Source organism: Struthio camelus, chromosome 1 (assembly GCF_040807025.1).
Source record: "Struthio camelus isolate bStrCam1 chromosome 1, bStrCam1.hap1, whole genome shotgun sequence".
Lineage (NCBI taxonomy): Eukaryota > Metazoa > Chordata > Aves > Struthioniformes > Struthionidae > Struthio > Struthio camelus.
In genome coordinates this window covers 155,270,916-155,287,888 of record NC_090942.1, presented here as the reverse complement: position 1 = coordinate 155,287,888, position 16,973 = coordinate 155,270,916, and the positions used below count along the sequence as shown (strand labels likewise).

Sequence of the window (16,973 nt, the reverse complement as noted above, 5' to 3'; positions counted from 1 at the left end):
ACTTTATTGGGATGCAGAACTTTTTCAACATATAAATTCTTAATATTTGAGCACGTTATTAGTAAAACACCGCCACTACAAACAGTATGCTTACATAGGTACAAATTGTCTGTACTGTTTAAAAATAATAATAGCACACATCTGTTCATGTTACAATAAAGAACGACAGACCTACATGTTGCTTTTACTCTTCTTTAGGCTGACATGCACAAAGGCTGAACTTCATATCATGCAAGGAGGTGCACCCAGTTTTGCTGTTCTGGTAGAAGGTACCACAAGCAGCTCATGTAGAGGGCTTTACTTGTTTTAATTAAAAGAATGCTGAGAAAGATGGTAATCAAAAACCTTAAACTTGATGAATTAGGTGCATCCGAGCTGTAAGCCCACAGACATAATACTTTTAAGTACAACGCTGAAAATAATCTTGTAAGGATTCCCAAGTTTCTACTCTATCACTCTGAAAATAGGGTACTGTATTTTTTTAATAATAATGTTTTAATTTTTGCTCTCTATTCCTTACTTCTGCAAGAAGTAAACACGCTATTGGAAAGCCTAAGCAGCGTAGGAATGCTATATATTAACTTTGACATAACCTCTGACAGCACTGATCATCCTGAGGAGTGACTTTTTTGAGCAGCGCGAGAGTTTTTAGATGTTACCAAATCTAAACACGTTGAATCACATCAGAACATTTTGAATTCCGATCGCTTCGGAAAACAGGAGCGTAATTAGAAAGTGCCGAGCTGAGCACCTACAGGGAGTTAATGCCATATGTGAAATTTCAGTTCTTCAAGACTGCCTTTGGATTCACCTTGGTGGTTTTGAAAGATACACAGTAGATACATGCACTTCAGCGATTTCATTTGCCTACGTCGGCAAGGGTTTCACAGTTAAACCACAGCGAAAGCACTAGGCCATCCTCACAAGGAAAGAAAGCCTATTCATTCACGCTGTTTTTAAAGAAAGAGGTGTCACCACGCAAGGCATTCATCGCATCGCATCTGAATGCTCCTTCCCCCCTCGGCTCAACACTGCTTGCTCTCCCCCAGTCTGTGCAACCAGGAGGACACCTCCACCTTCCAGCAGGAAGCACTAAGCAGCTCCGGCAGCCCAACCCGGAGGGCTCCCAGGCGGAGGCCCACCCACTCCCGCAAGGTAGGAGCCCCAGCACCGCGGCGCGGCCCGCTGCCTACCCCTCCCCCTCGCCGCCGCGGGGGCTGCCCCACAGCCACAACCCCCGGGGCCCTGAAACCTCGGCGCCTGCGGAGACCCCCCGGGCCGCCCTGCCGGCCACGCCGCCCTTGGAGAGCGTCAGGCGGCCGCCACCGAGGCGAGCGGCGCGGCGCGGCCCGTCCCCCCGGCCCGGGCGCTGGGGAAGGGGGAGGGGGGGCTGCGCGCCAACGGCCGCCGGCGCCGCGCCGGGGGAGGGGGCTGCGCACGGGGCCGCGCCTGGCGGCGGGGGCGCGCGCGGGGAAGGGTGGGGGGGGGGGGAAACCGCCGCAGGGCGGGGGGTGGGAGGGGGAGCGGGGCTCGCGCGCGCCTGCCCCCTCCCCCCGCTCCGTGGCCCAAGGTCACGCGACCCCCAACGGTTCCTCCCAACGGCTCTCCTTGCCTCCCCCCCTCCCCCCGCCCCGTTACCTCCATGGCGGAGCCGGCTCGCTGCAGCCGTTGTCAGCGCCGCTGCCTCTCCCCCGCCCCTTGCCGTCTCCGCTTCCGCCTTCGTCACCGCCCCACACCTCTGACGTAGCGCTAACCCCACTCCCCCGTACCGTCCGCGAGCGGGCCGCGGCCCCGCCCCGCCGTGCCCCTGCCCCACGCGGCGCGGGCACCCCGGGGGCTGCCGCAGAGGGGGCGGCCGGCACTGCCGGGTGGGGGGGTGGCGCGGAGCTCCGCGCCTTGGCCTGTGCCACCCGCCCCCCGCCCCCCCGGCCGCCGCCGCCGGGCAGGTGGGGGGGGCGCCTGAGGCCGCCTGCCGGGGGGGCGGTTGCGGGTGGAGCGGGTGCAGTGGGAGGCGGCGGGTTTGGCAGCGCTGTGGTGCGGGTGGTGGTCTGGAGACCTAAGAAGGAGCCGCTGCGGGAAAGGGTGTGTGCCGAGAGCTTCGCTTTTCCCACGGAGGAGGTGGAAAGAAACTTGAGGACGGACCACCACCAGCAAAAAAGCAAATAAATAAAAAAGCACTGGATACACCATCTGTGTCAGCCCACTCGCTGCCAAATAGTGCCTACCGTGTTTTCCCCTGTTTTCCCCCTTGCCCTCCCTCAGTGGTATTTTTATGACGGAAAGGTTTAATACTGTCATTAAAAGCAAGCTCACTAGACCGGGCCTGGTCGTGAAGCGGCAGCTGCACAGCAGCACGCGACGCTGAAACTACAGCTCCTAATTTGTTCAAACGCAGGCTGCGCGCAGACGTCAGGTATAACACAGCCCTCTGAAGCAAACGTTTTATGACAGATCTTCTGATACGGCAAGGCCGCTATCAGCAGCAAAAGCAACCTGAAAGCTGGCTTACACTGTCCCTTGAGAGCGGCCCCCGTTTACAGGAAAACCTGGGGGAGGCGCGCGCCGCGTCGGTTGCCGCGTTAAGAAAAACGGCCGGAGGAAAGGGGTACGGCCGCTGCGCCCTTGCGCTTCGTCGTTGCCCACCGCTGAAGGGCTCCTTTGGGAGACGGGCTGCCGCCAGGGCACGCGGGGGGGGGGGGGGGGACCCTTGCTGGTCCCCTAAGGAGAACAGGTGGTTAGCGACGATGTGCTCAGAGAGCTACTTCAGGATTTCAGGGCCCGGTTTTTCATATCCTGATGAAAGCCCAAAGCGATCAGGTGATTTATCAAGAGTCGTATATGAAAGACTCGTTGCCAGAGCGAACGGCTTCTGCCGGGCATTACGGCTTGCAATTCTGTTTCGTCGTTAGGGTGGGTTTTTTTTTGGCCATGACACATCACGGAGGTGAATGAGGGGAGCGATACCTACTGGTATTTTTAAAATACACGTCCTTTTTATTTTACTTTTTATTGTAATCATGCATGCACTTCAACAGTGCTTGAAGGATTTCTGGCATTTTATGATAAGTAATTGATTTTTAATGAGAACTTGCTTGGGAGAAACAATTCAGGCATATTATTCAGGCATATTTACAATTCACCACATCAGTATTGAATATCGCCGAATTAATTATAGTGTCATGAGAGATTATCTATTGTTTTAATGAAAAAAGGGCCATGTTAGTCAAAATGCTGCCCTGATAAGGAAGGAATAATTTGCATTTTTTCAAGTCTCCTTACTGTCATTCTTGTTTTAAAATTCGAATGACAGATAGTGACAAAAAGCAGAAAGGTTGTTCACATAACCTTAGAAATTGAATTCCTTATCTTTTTTCCCCAACACATTCACCATATATTGTATATATTTGTTGTACGTTATGCATGTAAACAATTGCAGCAGCATATGACCCCATGCCCTCACAGAGTTTGTTGGCGAGAGATAGTTCTTGATAATCAAACCCCGAGAAGCTGCATTTTCCGGATTTCTTTTCTTATATTCTAGAGCACTAGATGAACTAGAAACTTTCTTTCCCCATCCTCTTTGGGACACTCTGAACTGGGCACCTAGGACTGTGCTGCCATGGTCTAACATGGGACTTTCAAATGGCTTCAGGAAGAACCTTTCTACATAAAAGGCCTTCCAAAACCTTCTTGTGACAATAGCTTTGGCCCTAAACTATGCTGTACTGCACTGCTTTGTCCTTCGAGCTCAGCCTCTGATTGAAGCTGGGTGTCTGGAGAGAACATTATAGGATAGCTTACTTTCTTTTTGGAAAAACCCAGAGAAAGTAATGTTTCATGTAAATTTGTTTTGGCCTTCTTTCCTCAAAGATATTTATTACAATCCGACTCTTAAGTCATCACATCATTTAGCCTATGAAGAAACTGATTTCTGGAGATGCTCCAAGGCAGGTACACAGAGGTTTTTCAGATGTGTTTGTACTGCAGACAAGAACAACCAGCTCACTCAGCACAGGCTTTCTGAAACTAACTGATTCTGGCTAGAAGGCACCCAGCCCCCAACAGAGCTCCCTGCTCCTGGGAGATACGTATTTGACAGAAGACAGGCCAATCTCTGCCTCTCCTCCTCCCTCCATTTTGTGCAAGAAGGATTTGGTTATATTTTACGGATGAAATGCTTCTCACAGTCGTTCATTTTAGTCTAAAATTACAACAGCAATTGCAAAGCATCCTGATTAGGGGAAATAAAAGGTTGTTTCTAGAATAGCCAGAAGAAAAAAGATAGAAGATTTTGACTGTTGATTATTTCGATTTATTACAATAAAGTACAAGTTGATCCAGATTTCATGGGAAAAAATGTTGATTCATACTTGCAATTGTTTTACATCATTTTCTTAAGCAGATTATGAATAGTATGTCTTATCAGTCCAGAAGGAGCTAGGAAGATGATATATATTGCATGCAGCTAATTTGGGACAAGATAAATCAGAAAAAGAAGAATATATGTTCCATGTATTCTCTAATTTTATTATCTTTGTAAAAGGTAATTACTCATCTTTTTAAATAGCATTGCGTATGTAAAGCAAGGTTGCCAAGATGCATTGTGGCAGAGCATAGCAAACTTTAAATTCTGCTTTCACTGAAAGACCAAGTTCCACAAGTCTGGGATTAGTCATCCCACTGATGTGGTATACAAGTGCGTGTTCACTATCATGGCAATTATTAGACCTGCAGGAGTGTTCTGAATGGCACAGAATGAGAAAATTACTATAATTTTGCGAGCAGCAAATGCATTTTCAGCTTACAGAGCTAATACGTTAAACAATTGCAACTGTAGAATCTGACTTTCTGCCAGCTTCTGAAGATAACAAACTCTTTTGTCTGTGAACCATGCTGGGTCAGTTAGCATCCTTGCTTCAAGCAGCTTTTATGGCTTTTCTGTATGCAAAATTAGTGTAAAGGAAGGCAAAGTATGAATTTACATCATTGTGACTGTTCTTATTGACTCCCTGTTTGGAAACTTAAAATATTCTCTCTTCCCCATGAAAATGAACCTTAAATTCTTTGGCTGACTATTATCATTTTGTAGACTTGGGTTCACTAGGGTATTTCCTGTAGTGGACCTGAACAGGCTGTAGGTATAGTGAAAAATTTAAGGAGTGCAAAAGGGAGCAGAGGGTGCTAGCATGAATGTTTGTATGAGTAAGTGAGATGCAGGGGTAATACTGCCCACTGTATTTATCTGTATAGTGCTTTCTGTGTGAAGGATATGGTTATATATTAAAGAAGAAATTGTTTATACAGTCTCTAATTCTGGTCTTAAATTGCAACAGGACACTGAGGGTTAAGAAGTTTACTGCTACTTCTACTACTAATCTGCAGAGCCTACCAAGTGTATTCAAAGATTAACTTTAGCTGGGAAAAGGAAACTAGCATTTTGTTTGAGCACTTAGGGTTGGGTCTGGCTGTTAAAGACTATTCCATTGTTGACTGAACACAAAAGCACTTTTAAATCCGGTTTGCAGAAAAGGTAGCAAATATAGACCAGTGTGGGTTATCGGTACAACAAACAGGTTACTAGGAATGAAGAGGCCCAACTTTAATAAGTTTTCTAAATTCAACTGCCTTCCTTTTTAAGGGTCTAGCCTGAGATTCTGCCTGTATCTATACTGCCTCTTCCAGGGCAGGAGCCAGTCACTTGACGTTGACATAAGCTCTCTGTCTTCATGACCATCTGGTAGATGCCCATAATTCAGCTGTGAGCCCTCACACGTCACCTAACAGCAGGCTGAGCTCACACTGCTCTTAGATACCAACTGCTCTTGCAGCAGGTGATGCTGAAGCCCTTCCAGAAAATGAACCATGACTAATTTGCCTCTTCAACATTAACCATGGGACACTGCCGCATGCCAGCATTCCTGGTCCACCCACACAGTGCCTAAGCCTGCACTTGGTTTGGAGCCAGGCAGACCTTGAACAGGCTGCCTTGTTATGCAGCCAAAGCCCAGGGATTTAGGTCTGGCAGTACAGTTTGGTTGCATCCTATGAGTATGGAGCGCTTAAAGTTTCTTTCTTGGTGTGCCTCTAGCCTCACCTACAGCCCGCATTAGAACAGGGCTTGCATCACTCAGCAAGGTCACAAAGGAAATGGGAGCTTCAGTCCAGGCTTAAAATATAGTTCCACCTCTGGAATATTCCCAGATTAATAATTAACCTTGTTGTAAAGATAAGGCTCTTTCTGAACATGTTGACATAAGTCAAATCATTATATAAATCATATGTTTTGTTTATCATATACATGGATAGGACGAGTGGGAAAAAACCCTACCTTCTGTCCGTGGTCTATTTGCTGACTGGGTAAATAATAACTTTCAATCCATGCATGAGGTGGATCATCTACAGTAAAATTAGTGGAATTTAAACCAGTGTTTTTTCTGTCTTGGAATACTAAGTAAAAAGATGGAATAACCCCCTTCTCTGCCACTTTTGTTAATTTTTTTAAAGCTTGATGCTCGTTCCAGTCAGCTTCATGAAAGGTTGCACTCCATGTAGTGGTAGAATGACTCATCTAGTCCCTATAGAGAGCAGAGCTAAAGAAAGCTTGTGACTACCCTAGAATTAAGTGTTACTTATCAGCAGTTCCTGTTAAAAACCCTGTATCAAAGCAAGAATCTTCTTCCACTCCATTGAGAGGATTTGTTTTGGTAATTGTTATTGCATAGCTATAAAGCAGGCCCATGTGAATAGTTAATAGGTATTAATCGACATTGATTCTCAGACATTTGCTGGAGATGATTGAAAAGGTGTTTCAGCTATCAAAACTACTTTTTTTTACAAAGGAAGAGAGAGAGACAAACAGCATTAAAATAGCTGCTGTGGGGTTATATCAGCTGAGCTGATACAAGGCCATTTTAAACTGACATAAAAAAGTTGCACCTGTGTAAGCAAATTAATAAAATCGTGCCTCTAGGTAAGTGGATGAAAATAATGCATCAGAGTGTATTCAGCGCATATCTCTAGCTAGAGCTCTGTGCAGAGTTTTATCATCATAGTAAACACAGTCTCTTGTATGCACAGGAAACTTGACAATAGTTTAAATTGATTAGAAATACTTTAGTTAAACAAGTACAGTCTCCTTCTGCAGACGCTCATTGATTTAAAGTATCTTATGTCAAAGTAAATTACACCTCTCACAGATTTATGTTAATATTAGTAAATAATCTCTGTTATCACACGTCATTTAAAGCTCCTCTGTACATGACAACTGACAAACATAAAAGATAGGTAAGTTAAAGGCACTCTAGATGTGGGCGCCTTTCAGTCACCCAGAAGCATAGACACATCTCTGTTCATTGGCATACTGTCATAACTAGGCACCAAAGCATACTAGTCTCTAGGCCCCACTGGGGGATGCTTAAGCCTATTAACCCCTTTTCCCAAACTTTCCCAGTAACTCCCAGTAACTCCAGATCCAGTCATTCTCACAGACAACAACTAGATGCCCTGGAACAATTAATTGTTCCCTGAAGGTTTACAGTGCTGCAATTACTGTCATATTACAAATTATGACTGAATCCACAGCTTCATCTCTCTTAGTCATGCTGGCTCCAGAAAGCATAAAGATAGAAACACATCCCCCGCTCCTTTCCCACCCCCTGCCAGCTGTGTTTTGTCATAAAGGTTAACATTTCTATGTTTGAATATGTATAAGGATAAGATCACTAAGACAAGGAAATCCTATTTTTATATAACCACACATCTAGTGGTTTTTTACTCCCCTTTTTTCCCAGACTGCCCTCCCTGACCTGTGTTACTCTTTATCTATTGCTCAGAGCAGCTGAACTCCGGGTGGGTAAAGGTGAAGATTTGCCTAAGGAGGGGAGAGCAAAGGTGGCTTAGCCAATGTGACATGAGCCTCTTATATAATACCTCTATGCTTGGTGTGGCTGTGCGGCTCCCGCTCAGATGGGACTGCAGCCGCCCACAGCACTTTTGCACTTTTGATAGATTCAGAGACTTCTAAGGAGGAACAAACAGGTCATCTACGTAACCTTTGGTACAGCACAGCTTATAAAACGTCACCTAGATACTGAATTAAGCATGTTTTCCCTGTTCTTATGACACTGCGGAATTCGAATGACAAACTGAGCTGATTCTGTTTACTGAGACATACTTTATACACGGGCAAGAACCACCATTGATTCAAAGCCATTCAAATGCCCATGTTTACACCAGTGTGGCAAATGCCTGGTTCCAGTTCCAGTGTTTCCTGGGCTTTTGGGGAACACTTAATGGGCCAGGAACTGACAGCATAACTTCTACTTTTAATAGCAAGCCTTCCCTTTCGATTGTTTCCAAACTTAATGCGAGACATTGGTGCCCTTTAGAGAACTGCATTCAGTTTTGGTATTTGGATTAAATCTCTAGCCTGAAATGGGTTGTGCATCCAGATCTCTGAAACCCTCTAATGGCCAAAGAAAAAACACCGCCAGCAAACATTTTTTTGTGTTAAGCTGACTGTCAAGACTAAGATAGCGTTTTCCAGCAGATGCTGCAGTTTCTGTTATTTTCCCTCTGACATTCAGCGAGTAAACTCAGAGAGAGAGAAGCTCTTGGGGAGCTTTTTTGGGCCAAGCTGAATGACAGCACTTTAAAAACAAAACTGGATTGGTAAACAGTTGTCTGTAATTAAATGGGCTATGCATTGTTTCAATTCATTTTCTACAGTTTGAAGAATGGCTGTGACTAATGCTAATGCTAGAGCAGACCTGGCCAGGTGCTATTGTAACAGAAAGTCCTCACTGGGAGCTTTGTATGTTAGGTCAATAGGGGAAGAGTGAAGAAAAAGGGAAGGTAATAGCATGAGGCATCTGAAGAACACTTGTAAAAAGGTGAAGGAAAGGGAGCGACTATATGCAGCGCTGACTCCTGTCCTCCTCCATACCAGCCTTCAGAATTTTCCAAACCTTAGCGGGGTAGTATGCTATCCATTTCAAAGGGCAAAAGTGAAGAAAGCTTCTAGTCTTAGTGCAGTAGGAGCTATGACCTCCACAGCTAGACTGTAGCTAAATGCCTCTAGGTAGCCCGTTACTAATGTTTTATCAATGGACATAATGGGTACTTGATATTTTTGGAAATCCTGCTTTCGTCTCAATGGCATTTATGATGTCCAGCTAAAACAAGACAATAAAAGAAAATGATTCTATTTGGTGCTCTTCTGTTGCTTTGTTTATAGTTTACCATCTTTAAAAATTGTTTAGTGTTTATTGATTAATGCTTATACAGCATGGAAATAACATAAAATGTTGACAACATGTTTTTCATTCCTTAAACAACTTTTTTTTTTCCTATTGATCCTTAGTTTCTGTTAGAGGTCGATTTGAAAATGCCAACAATGCAAATTGCAGTTTTACAATGACAAAAACTCAAGGCACTTCTGAAATATTTTTGTTAATGCTGAAAGTTACCATAGGAGAGATGATTGAGAGGTATCCAAAGAGGGGATTATTTTCTTCGGGGAGACCAATCTAAACCTCCACATAATTTGGAGGTTAATGTTTAATTCAGCAATCGTATGATAATGACAAATCAGTGGCATGTGAAAGAAAGCTATTGGAATCTTGTGAACACGGATATTTTGAGAAGCAAAAGCAAAATGTATAAAAAGGAAAGGCTGATGGATCACAAAGAGTAATTCCCGTTGCTCATGCTCAGAGTTCTGTGCGAAAAACAAGAGAGGTGTCAGACATTTTCTTCTTATAATCTTCATCAAATTTCTCATTCTGTGCCACAGTGAAATAATTCTTCCAGTCTCCAACGACCCCTGCAGAACAGCAAAGCAAAACGAAGAGATTAATTTGTTGGCATTTCTTGAAGCCCATTAACCATAACTCACTACATACTTGTACTTCAAATGAAGGATCATTTCAGAACAAACTGAAAACCGGGAAGGCAGAGCTGATGCCAAATAATAAACCTCAGCACCTTTCCTCATGAATGGGGAAACGGAGTGATCCATTATTCCCTCAAAATCTTTAGTGTAGTTTGCCATGGGATTTTCCTTCATTTTCTCAAACGTGGTGTGATGGAGTATCTGGCTTAGAACCTCCTTTTCCACATCCTTTTCCAGAAACTTCATAATCTTTTGAATTTCATGCTTTGGATTCTGTGGAGACAATGAAGTACCAGGGGAAGAACCAGGGAAAAAAAAAGAACCAGGAAAAGCAAAGAAATCAAACATAATGTTCAAGTTGTGATTGTTGTCAGAATGAAAAGATCGGACTATTGAAAGACTTACTGATTACGGCTGGCATTGTAATAGGAAAGTGCTGAATATATGTAATAGCTACTGGCTCTCTAGATTTCAAACAGAGCTCTATAAACATACATTCAGCCTTTTACCTCCTTCATATCTTCATAGAAGAGGTAGAGAATACGGTTCTTATCTTTTGCTTTCCACCATCCTTTTACGTGGTCATACCAGGATCCCCAGAGCACTGAAAAAGGAAGAATATCGTCAGCAACTGTAAATGCTCAGTTTGTCTTAGAGATCCTTGGAAACTGTTCCCCCCATGACCAGTGTCTGAGCACTTCCCAGCTGCTTCTGAATCACTGTGGCCACGACTACTGTGCTCTGTGCTGTACACCCCGGCATTCACATTAATGATCTCTCAGGCGTATGGGTGTTCAGAGCAGCATTCATGTCTCACTTCAGATGGCAACAAATGCAGATACTTACATCGAGTGAAACATCTGTGTTGCATTCTCTCCATCCGTGGAGAGAAATAGACATTTCTAGAGGGTAATTTATCTGATTAACTGGACAAGACCACTCTTAGTTGGCCCTGCTTTGGGCAGGAGATGCACCAGAAAACCACTGAAGTTCCCTTCCAGCCTGCATTATTCTATGATTCTACCTAGTTTAAATATTTGGTATGTTATCCCAAGTGCCTGTTTCTTTCCAAGAAGTATCCCAATCCTAGCTGGTCAAACACAAGACCCAAAGTCTCCCTTACACATGAGACTGGTACGTAGGCCTAGTGGTGTCTCTAGGCCTACGTAATAGCAAAACATTAAGCATCTACGGAAGCTTTACTGACAGAAATTGCAGACTCTCCTCCACCTGAGTAGGTTTTTCTTTCTTGAATATGAGCAATTCTTTTGGGAAAGGAAGAATCAGCTTCTGGGGGTGCCTTTCTCTAGCAAGATAACTGGCTTTGTCTTGATACCTGACTTTTAATCAGTTAAATTTACGTAAAAAGACTCCCTTAACTCAAATTTACACTTCATGGAGTTAAATCCTGGTTTCTTGTATATCAGGCTAGAATATAGCTATCAAACCACTGCTCCTTCCCCACAGGCTTCCAAGCAGGTTGCTTTTAAGCTCAGACAAAGACGAGATTAAACCTGAAAATCGGATGTGATGATAGAATAAAGAGTAGCACATTTTTCATAATGGGGATGTAAAGATAGCATCCATCTTTTAGGTCCTAATAAAAAACCCCAAATGAAGATAAATTATTCTTGAAACACTTTCAGTAGATATACTTCCATCACTCTGTCAGCACTGGATTTCAAACCGTAGCTGGAATGAATAGATCAACATCAAGCATTTTTGAAATAAACAAAATCTCTTACACAAATTATTGTTCATCACCTTTTCCGGCCATGAATTTCTCCACAAACTCCTCCCAGGTTCCTGGATCAGGCATTATGTTATTCATTCTGTGGAAATGGTAGTATGACACCAGGCTGTCTTTGGCATTTCTTGCCATGTAGATTATCTTTATTGGATATGGAAACAAGAGAGACAGAAATATGAAATTCCACATTTCTGTATAGATGTTAAACATCTCCAGGAGTTTTCTCTTGGGGCCTGAGTGACAAAGGCTTAAGAGATTTTGCTTAGAAGCTGCCATTTTCTAAAATCCAATGAGGGTAACTTAGTCATGACTTCTTTAGTTTCATGTACATGTTGCTCATTAAAGGGAATATTGTGGGGGAGAACTCTAGGTTTCACAAAGACTTTGGAAACCATCTTCAGTCCCTTTTTTCTAAGCAAAGCAGAATTGAGTCCTACCTCTCAACCTTACCTTACAGTTTTGTTCCCAGAAGGAGGGGGGCACCAGCTGCACAGGGAGATGAGTTTTTAGTGTTCGTGGAGAAGGCATAGCTTCAGCTAACTCCAGGCCTGTGGAATGTTTCATTGTAATGAATGACCTGTTACCTAACCTCTACTAGTACTTTTTTCTTACTGTTCTCATATATGGGTTTTTAACTGTGACTTTGTAGCAGTTCACCTTGCAATTCGCCTTCACCTGCTATAAATTATATGGCAGTGTAACACATATACAACATTGCATAAGAACCCAGAAGCAACTTCAGTGCTTCTAGAGGAATTTTTACCTATGTTTTCTAGGAGGAAAGGGGAAACACTGATTTATATATTATTTTTGCTTCCCTCGGCCTATGCCTAATTCCCTCATCTGCATCCCAAGGGATAATTATACATAACAAATTATATATAACCGATCAATCTTTTTCCTTCACAACTTCTGGTGTTCTCTTTTTTTTTTTTTTTTTTTTTTTTTTTTTGCAGGTAAGAGACTGTTATTTCTTCCTAGGATACAAAAAGAATAGCCTGTGTGACCAGACTTTCTGGATGGCCTATGAAGGAAGACAGACCACGAGAGGAATGGATGAAGTTCAAAATCTTTGCACATTGGATTTTGAGTAATTTTGGATATAGGCAAATACATAGGAATATGTGGGGATATGTAGATATATGTTATTTCTTTCTTTTCCCCATCCTTTTTTTTTTTAATCTCTGTCAGAGAGAAGCATTCTTTTGTCTCAGTATGCGTCAACACAGTCTAACTTAAAAGAGAAAAAGTAGCACTTCTACTGTAGAGTCGGAGAACCTGTTTCACGTGAAATATAAAGAGAGTCTGGCTTAAAGATTAGTGCGTGTTGGGAATCTTTGCTGGAGGGAAGAGTCTTGTAGGAAGGTCTGTTTGCGGAACAGTCAGGGCTGCCTGAGTGCCTGACAGCATGTTTAAGACTCTAGACTCTAGAATTTAACAGAAGTTACTAAAAATAGTATTAAAACCACTGAAAACAGCATCCACATTCTGGGAAAACATCCTTCTGTTCCATATGATGCATAATCTCAGACTGAGATTCAGTTGCCCACATATTGCTACTTTACACAAATCTACTGCTGTGTTAAGTACCATGGAGTGTCACACATGGCTTTCAGATGCCGTCCCAGAATAACATGCTATTCAATAGGGCCTGTGTCATATCTGCCAGCCTTGCCTAGGCTTGAATAGTGCTAGATGTTTATGTTAAGGAAACCGAACTGGGCCCTAATGCCTGACAGGGCATATAGTACAGTGATAAAGCAAATCAGACCTTTCCTAAGAAACCTGTGTCGTGAGCACTGGATGCTATCTGGTGGAGAGTGTTGTTTCATTTTGTCTAAAACACAAACCTATTTGTATGATATTTACCTGAGTAACTCTGAGGTGCAGACTTCGGGAGAAACCACTCAATGAAAGGATGCCGTTTGTAAGTACTAGTGCGTCTGCACTTCTGAATATCTGCGTTGTGTTGGATCATATCCACTATCTCTTGTGTCCACGTGGTACCTGAAAATGTTAGGGTTTATATTTTTCCCCCAGGAATACCTGAGAGTCACTTTTTTCAGGGAACTGGAAGCCAAAAAGATGGGCTCCATACTAAAGGAGGAAGGGACAGCACAGAAGATGATGGACAAGTTGAGAGGACAGTGGGGGAAAAAAATGCTTTATTAGAAGTAGAGGTAATTCTCAAAGCAAAATTTTGGGCTTTCCATTTAGGATAGTTTTCTTTATGTTGATAGAAACCCTTACCCACACTTCAGTGTTGAAAAAAGTTCTGGGATAAACTCACTACTATTTGGAGGTTATATTGCTTTCAAGGAAGAGTGAAATTCCTTCCTCCCTATTTTCATACCTCACAAAAATTCACTTATTTCAAAGTTGGTTTTTATCCTGAACGAAAAATTGAAATATTTGAACTTTGAGTGAATCAAAAGTTTCAAATAGTTTGGAAATAAAAAAAGATTGCAGTTTTTCCAATATTTTCATTTGAAATGCTTTAATGAAGGCCAGTAAATGTCATTAAACTTCACCTGCCTGAGCTATTGCAGCATCTTGTAAGAGTTACAGAATTGTGTCTCTCATCTACCTCTTTTCCCTTATGGCCATGATCACTGGCTTAGCCACGCTTCCCCTGAGGTGCTGTGGCAGGTCAGCTCGACAACAGACTAGGGGTTAGTATGGGAAACAATGTGAGCAGGAGGTTGTGCCCTTAACAAGATGCTCTAACCATGCAGCTTTGGCAGAGGTAACGTAATGTCAAATTGATTCCTAGCTATTTACTTCTTTTCAGTTCAAAGGCTGAGGTATTTTAATCCATGCTGATCAAAATAACATTGTTTGCTTTCATTGTACCTGAAATAAATAAAAGATTTTCAATAGCCCGTGAAAATAATCAATTTCTGTAACAATCATTTTTTTCTACTGAAAAACATTAAAAAATTCTTGTCAACTCCAGTCATTAATTTCTTATGATCATCAAATGTTCCTGAATTTGTTCCTGTATCCCCTAAATTGTACATGTTTTTATTCATCCAAGATTAATACTGAATACTTGTTATTCATTGTTTTTCTTTGTAACAAGTACAACCGATCTGGTCAAGAGGAGAAATGGTAATATACGAGTTACGTGGCCTGTCTCCGGTTAAATAGACCGGAGTTAGCGAGATTGATGGTGAGAAGTTTATTGACTGACATTATTAAGTGAGCTAATTTGATATTTTCTTATTTACAAGTAAGGCATTTCCAGAATCAGTACTGATTCGCACCAAGTCGTTAACTAAACTCACAGTAAAATTAATAGTTCATCCAGTTTCTATTATTACTTAGTAAACAACGATTGTATGTAGGTGTTGTTATATTATTACTTATTAGTTGAAAAGTTCTAATGTTGTCATTGATATATCTGTACCTAATATAAAACCAAGAAAATACCAAGTATATTTAATAAGATTTTGACTATTTGAACTTTGACGGTAATGGTTTGTTATTTTTTCATTTCCCTTAAAGTAATCAGAAGTTACAGCCACAGCTGTCAGAGCTTCACTTTTTAAAATGGAAGTAAGTCTGCTTTGGGATTGAACAAATCTCAGTCACAATGGAAAACCTTAATTTTCAATTCCAGCAGTAAGAAGTATCCCAGACATTTCTATTCTGTCTCCTATCCACACAAACCTGCTTTTGCATAGGTTGCAATGAGCAGATCGTCAGGTCTGGCTCTGAAGTTCCAAACTTGATCCCACGTGCTGCATATTGCTTTTGTGAGGGTAACACCTTCCACTTCATCTGTCTCAGCTCTGGTCACTGTCTCTTGCAGACTCAGATCTTCCATTTTATCCAAGGCCATTGCATACTGCTTGAAGGAGGAAAGGGTTGGGAATGAATGTGTTTGCTCTGAAAAAAATTTAGATTTACTGTTGTCTTTTCAGGGTCTCTTTTATTGACTGAAGTCTGTATCTTCTGATTTATTTGCCTATGATTAGACCTATCTGGATATATATATATATAGACTCCTTACAGCGCGATCTAATTTTCAGAAATGCTTGGCATATTTTTGCTGTTGGTTCTCAGCAGCTCTAAAAGTCACTCCATTTTCTCAGATGTAAAAAGAGAAAAAAACCTTATTTCCATGTTTGAACATTTTAGCAAACATATTTATGTAAAATACTGACTAGAAGTTGGCTGCCTTTGAAAGGCGGGAAAAAGTAGTTTAGAGTGTGATGAGAAAGAGGAGAGAGTATGATAGTTCCCACTGAAGACAGCGTATAGGATCCAACCCTTCTTTCTTAAAGAAAATAAACAGAAAGTCTTGCTGACACTCCTTAGGCGTACTTATTTTAACCATCACTAGCAACAGAATAATTAGAAATAGCATGTCTGCTACAAACTGATACTCACAAAAATATTTGCAGAGCTCTTCTGTATTTCCTTCCTAGAACTTTTTACTTTCAGAGTTCTTTGCTGTACATTGAAGTTTGATGCTGATAAATAACCTGAACCAGACAGATCATTAAACAAGGGTTGTTAGACTTTAATAATTTAAGTTGATCTAGTTAAGTCTACTACCTATCATATAGTTTTACGATAACTAGTTATTCATTCCTGAATTTCTCCCAAGGAAGTCACAAGTTGTTAGCCATAACCTTCAGAGCGCCGGAATTCAATTAGAGGAAAGTTCTGCTTAAGGGGAGGCTACAGAAATCATCTCAATTATAAATATCAGTCAGAAAAGAAAAAGAAACACTTCAATCTCAACAGCAAGCATTGCCACAAGTATTTCAGTTCGTTTTCATGTCTACTCACACCTGTTTTTGTATAGATTCTGTTGAGCAGGTCAAGAAGTCAGGTTGGTGGCTGTGTACTGACCCATGAAATTTAAAAAAAAAAATTGGAAAAAGAAACTTGCCAGAGAATTTTTCAGGCTTGAATGTCTTCAGTCCTTAGATGTGTTAATAACTGTGTATTCGATCTGTGTATTTGATCTTCAGGCAGAAGTAGGAAGAAAGTTTGGGTGGAGTGTCTATTCCTCCTATGAACGCGAGCAGAGTAAAGGAGGAGGTACAGCAGCAGCCAATGGCTGAACAAATTTTCTACCTAGGTTTATGAACTCCTTTTTAATCCTTTGAAGAAAACTACTTTGAATTCTCATCTAAACTATGATTCTTTACTTGCAACACCATCAAACATCTACCAGTAGCTCCAGCAAGATTATTTTAAACTTGTCTATATCATTGTCAATTGTCTTAGAATAATTGATTTTCTTCCTAATATTTAATGAGTTGCTAGAGTAGTTTATTATTAACACCAAGCATCAATGGATCTGCATGAATTGAA

At 41.9% G+C, this 16,973-nt stretch overlaps 2 protein-coding genes across 4 annotated transcripts in view; both read right to left on the bottom strand.

Annotated features, from left to right (window-relative positions):
* The window catches only part of GCC2 (GRIP and coiled-coil domain containing 2), a 32,263-nt gene extending 30,454 nt beyond the window's left edge, over positions 1–1,809 (bottom strand). The window contains exon 1 of the mRNA XM_068925670.1: positions 1,639–1,809. Coding sequence (XP_068781771.1) covers positions 1,639–1,644 — 6 coding nt within the window. The 5' untranslated portion in view covers positions 1,645–1,809. The remainder of the gene's footprint in view (positions 1–1,638) is intronic.
* A 7,406-nt stretch (positions 1,810–9,215) lies between these two features.
* Positions 9,216–16,661, bottom strand: SULT1C4 (sulfotransferase family 1C member 4). Of its 3 annotated transcripts, none has more exons than XM_009665505.2 (9): positions 16,546–16,661; positions 16,038–16,132; positions 15,315–15,492; positions 13,512–13,649; positions 12,093–12,190; positions 11,657–11,783; positions 10,402–10,496; positions 9,985–10,165; positions 9,216–9,823 (listed from the first exon to the last, which is right to left on the bottom strand). In XM_009665505.2, the coding sequence occupies exons 3-9, from the start codon at positions 15,484–15,486 to the stop codon at positions 9,711–9,713; spliced, it is 924 nt and encodes a 307-aa protein (XP_009663800.1). In that variant the 5' UTR covers positions 15,487–15,492; positions 16,038–16,132; positions 16,546–16,661; the 3' UTR covers positions 9,216–9,710. The 3 variants fall into 3 exon arrangements, with proteins under 3 accessions (XP_009663800.1, XP_068781760.1, XP_068781744.1); XM_068925659.1 differs by having other exon boundaries at positions 15,315–15,495; positions 16,445–16,628; XM_068925643.1 differs by having other exon boundaries at positions 16,443–16,626.
* Positions 16,662–16,973: the final 312 nt, after the last annotated feature.

Coding starts and splice junctions, on each gene's coding strand:
- SULT1C4 (XM_009665505.2), bottom strand. CDS start 15,486: ATGGCCTTGGATAAAATGGAAGATCTGAGTCTGCAAGAGACAGTGACC. Junction 11,784..12,092: donor TCTGGGAACAAAACTGTAAG/GTAAGGTTGAGA, acceptor TATCCAATAAAG/ATAATCTACATGGCAAGAAA. Junction 10,497..11,656: donor GAAATTCATGGCCGGAAAAG/GTGATGAACAAT, acceptor TTCCTTTTTCAG/TGCTCTGGGGATCCTGGTAT.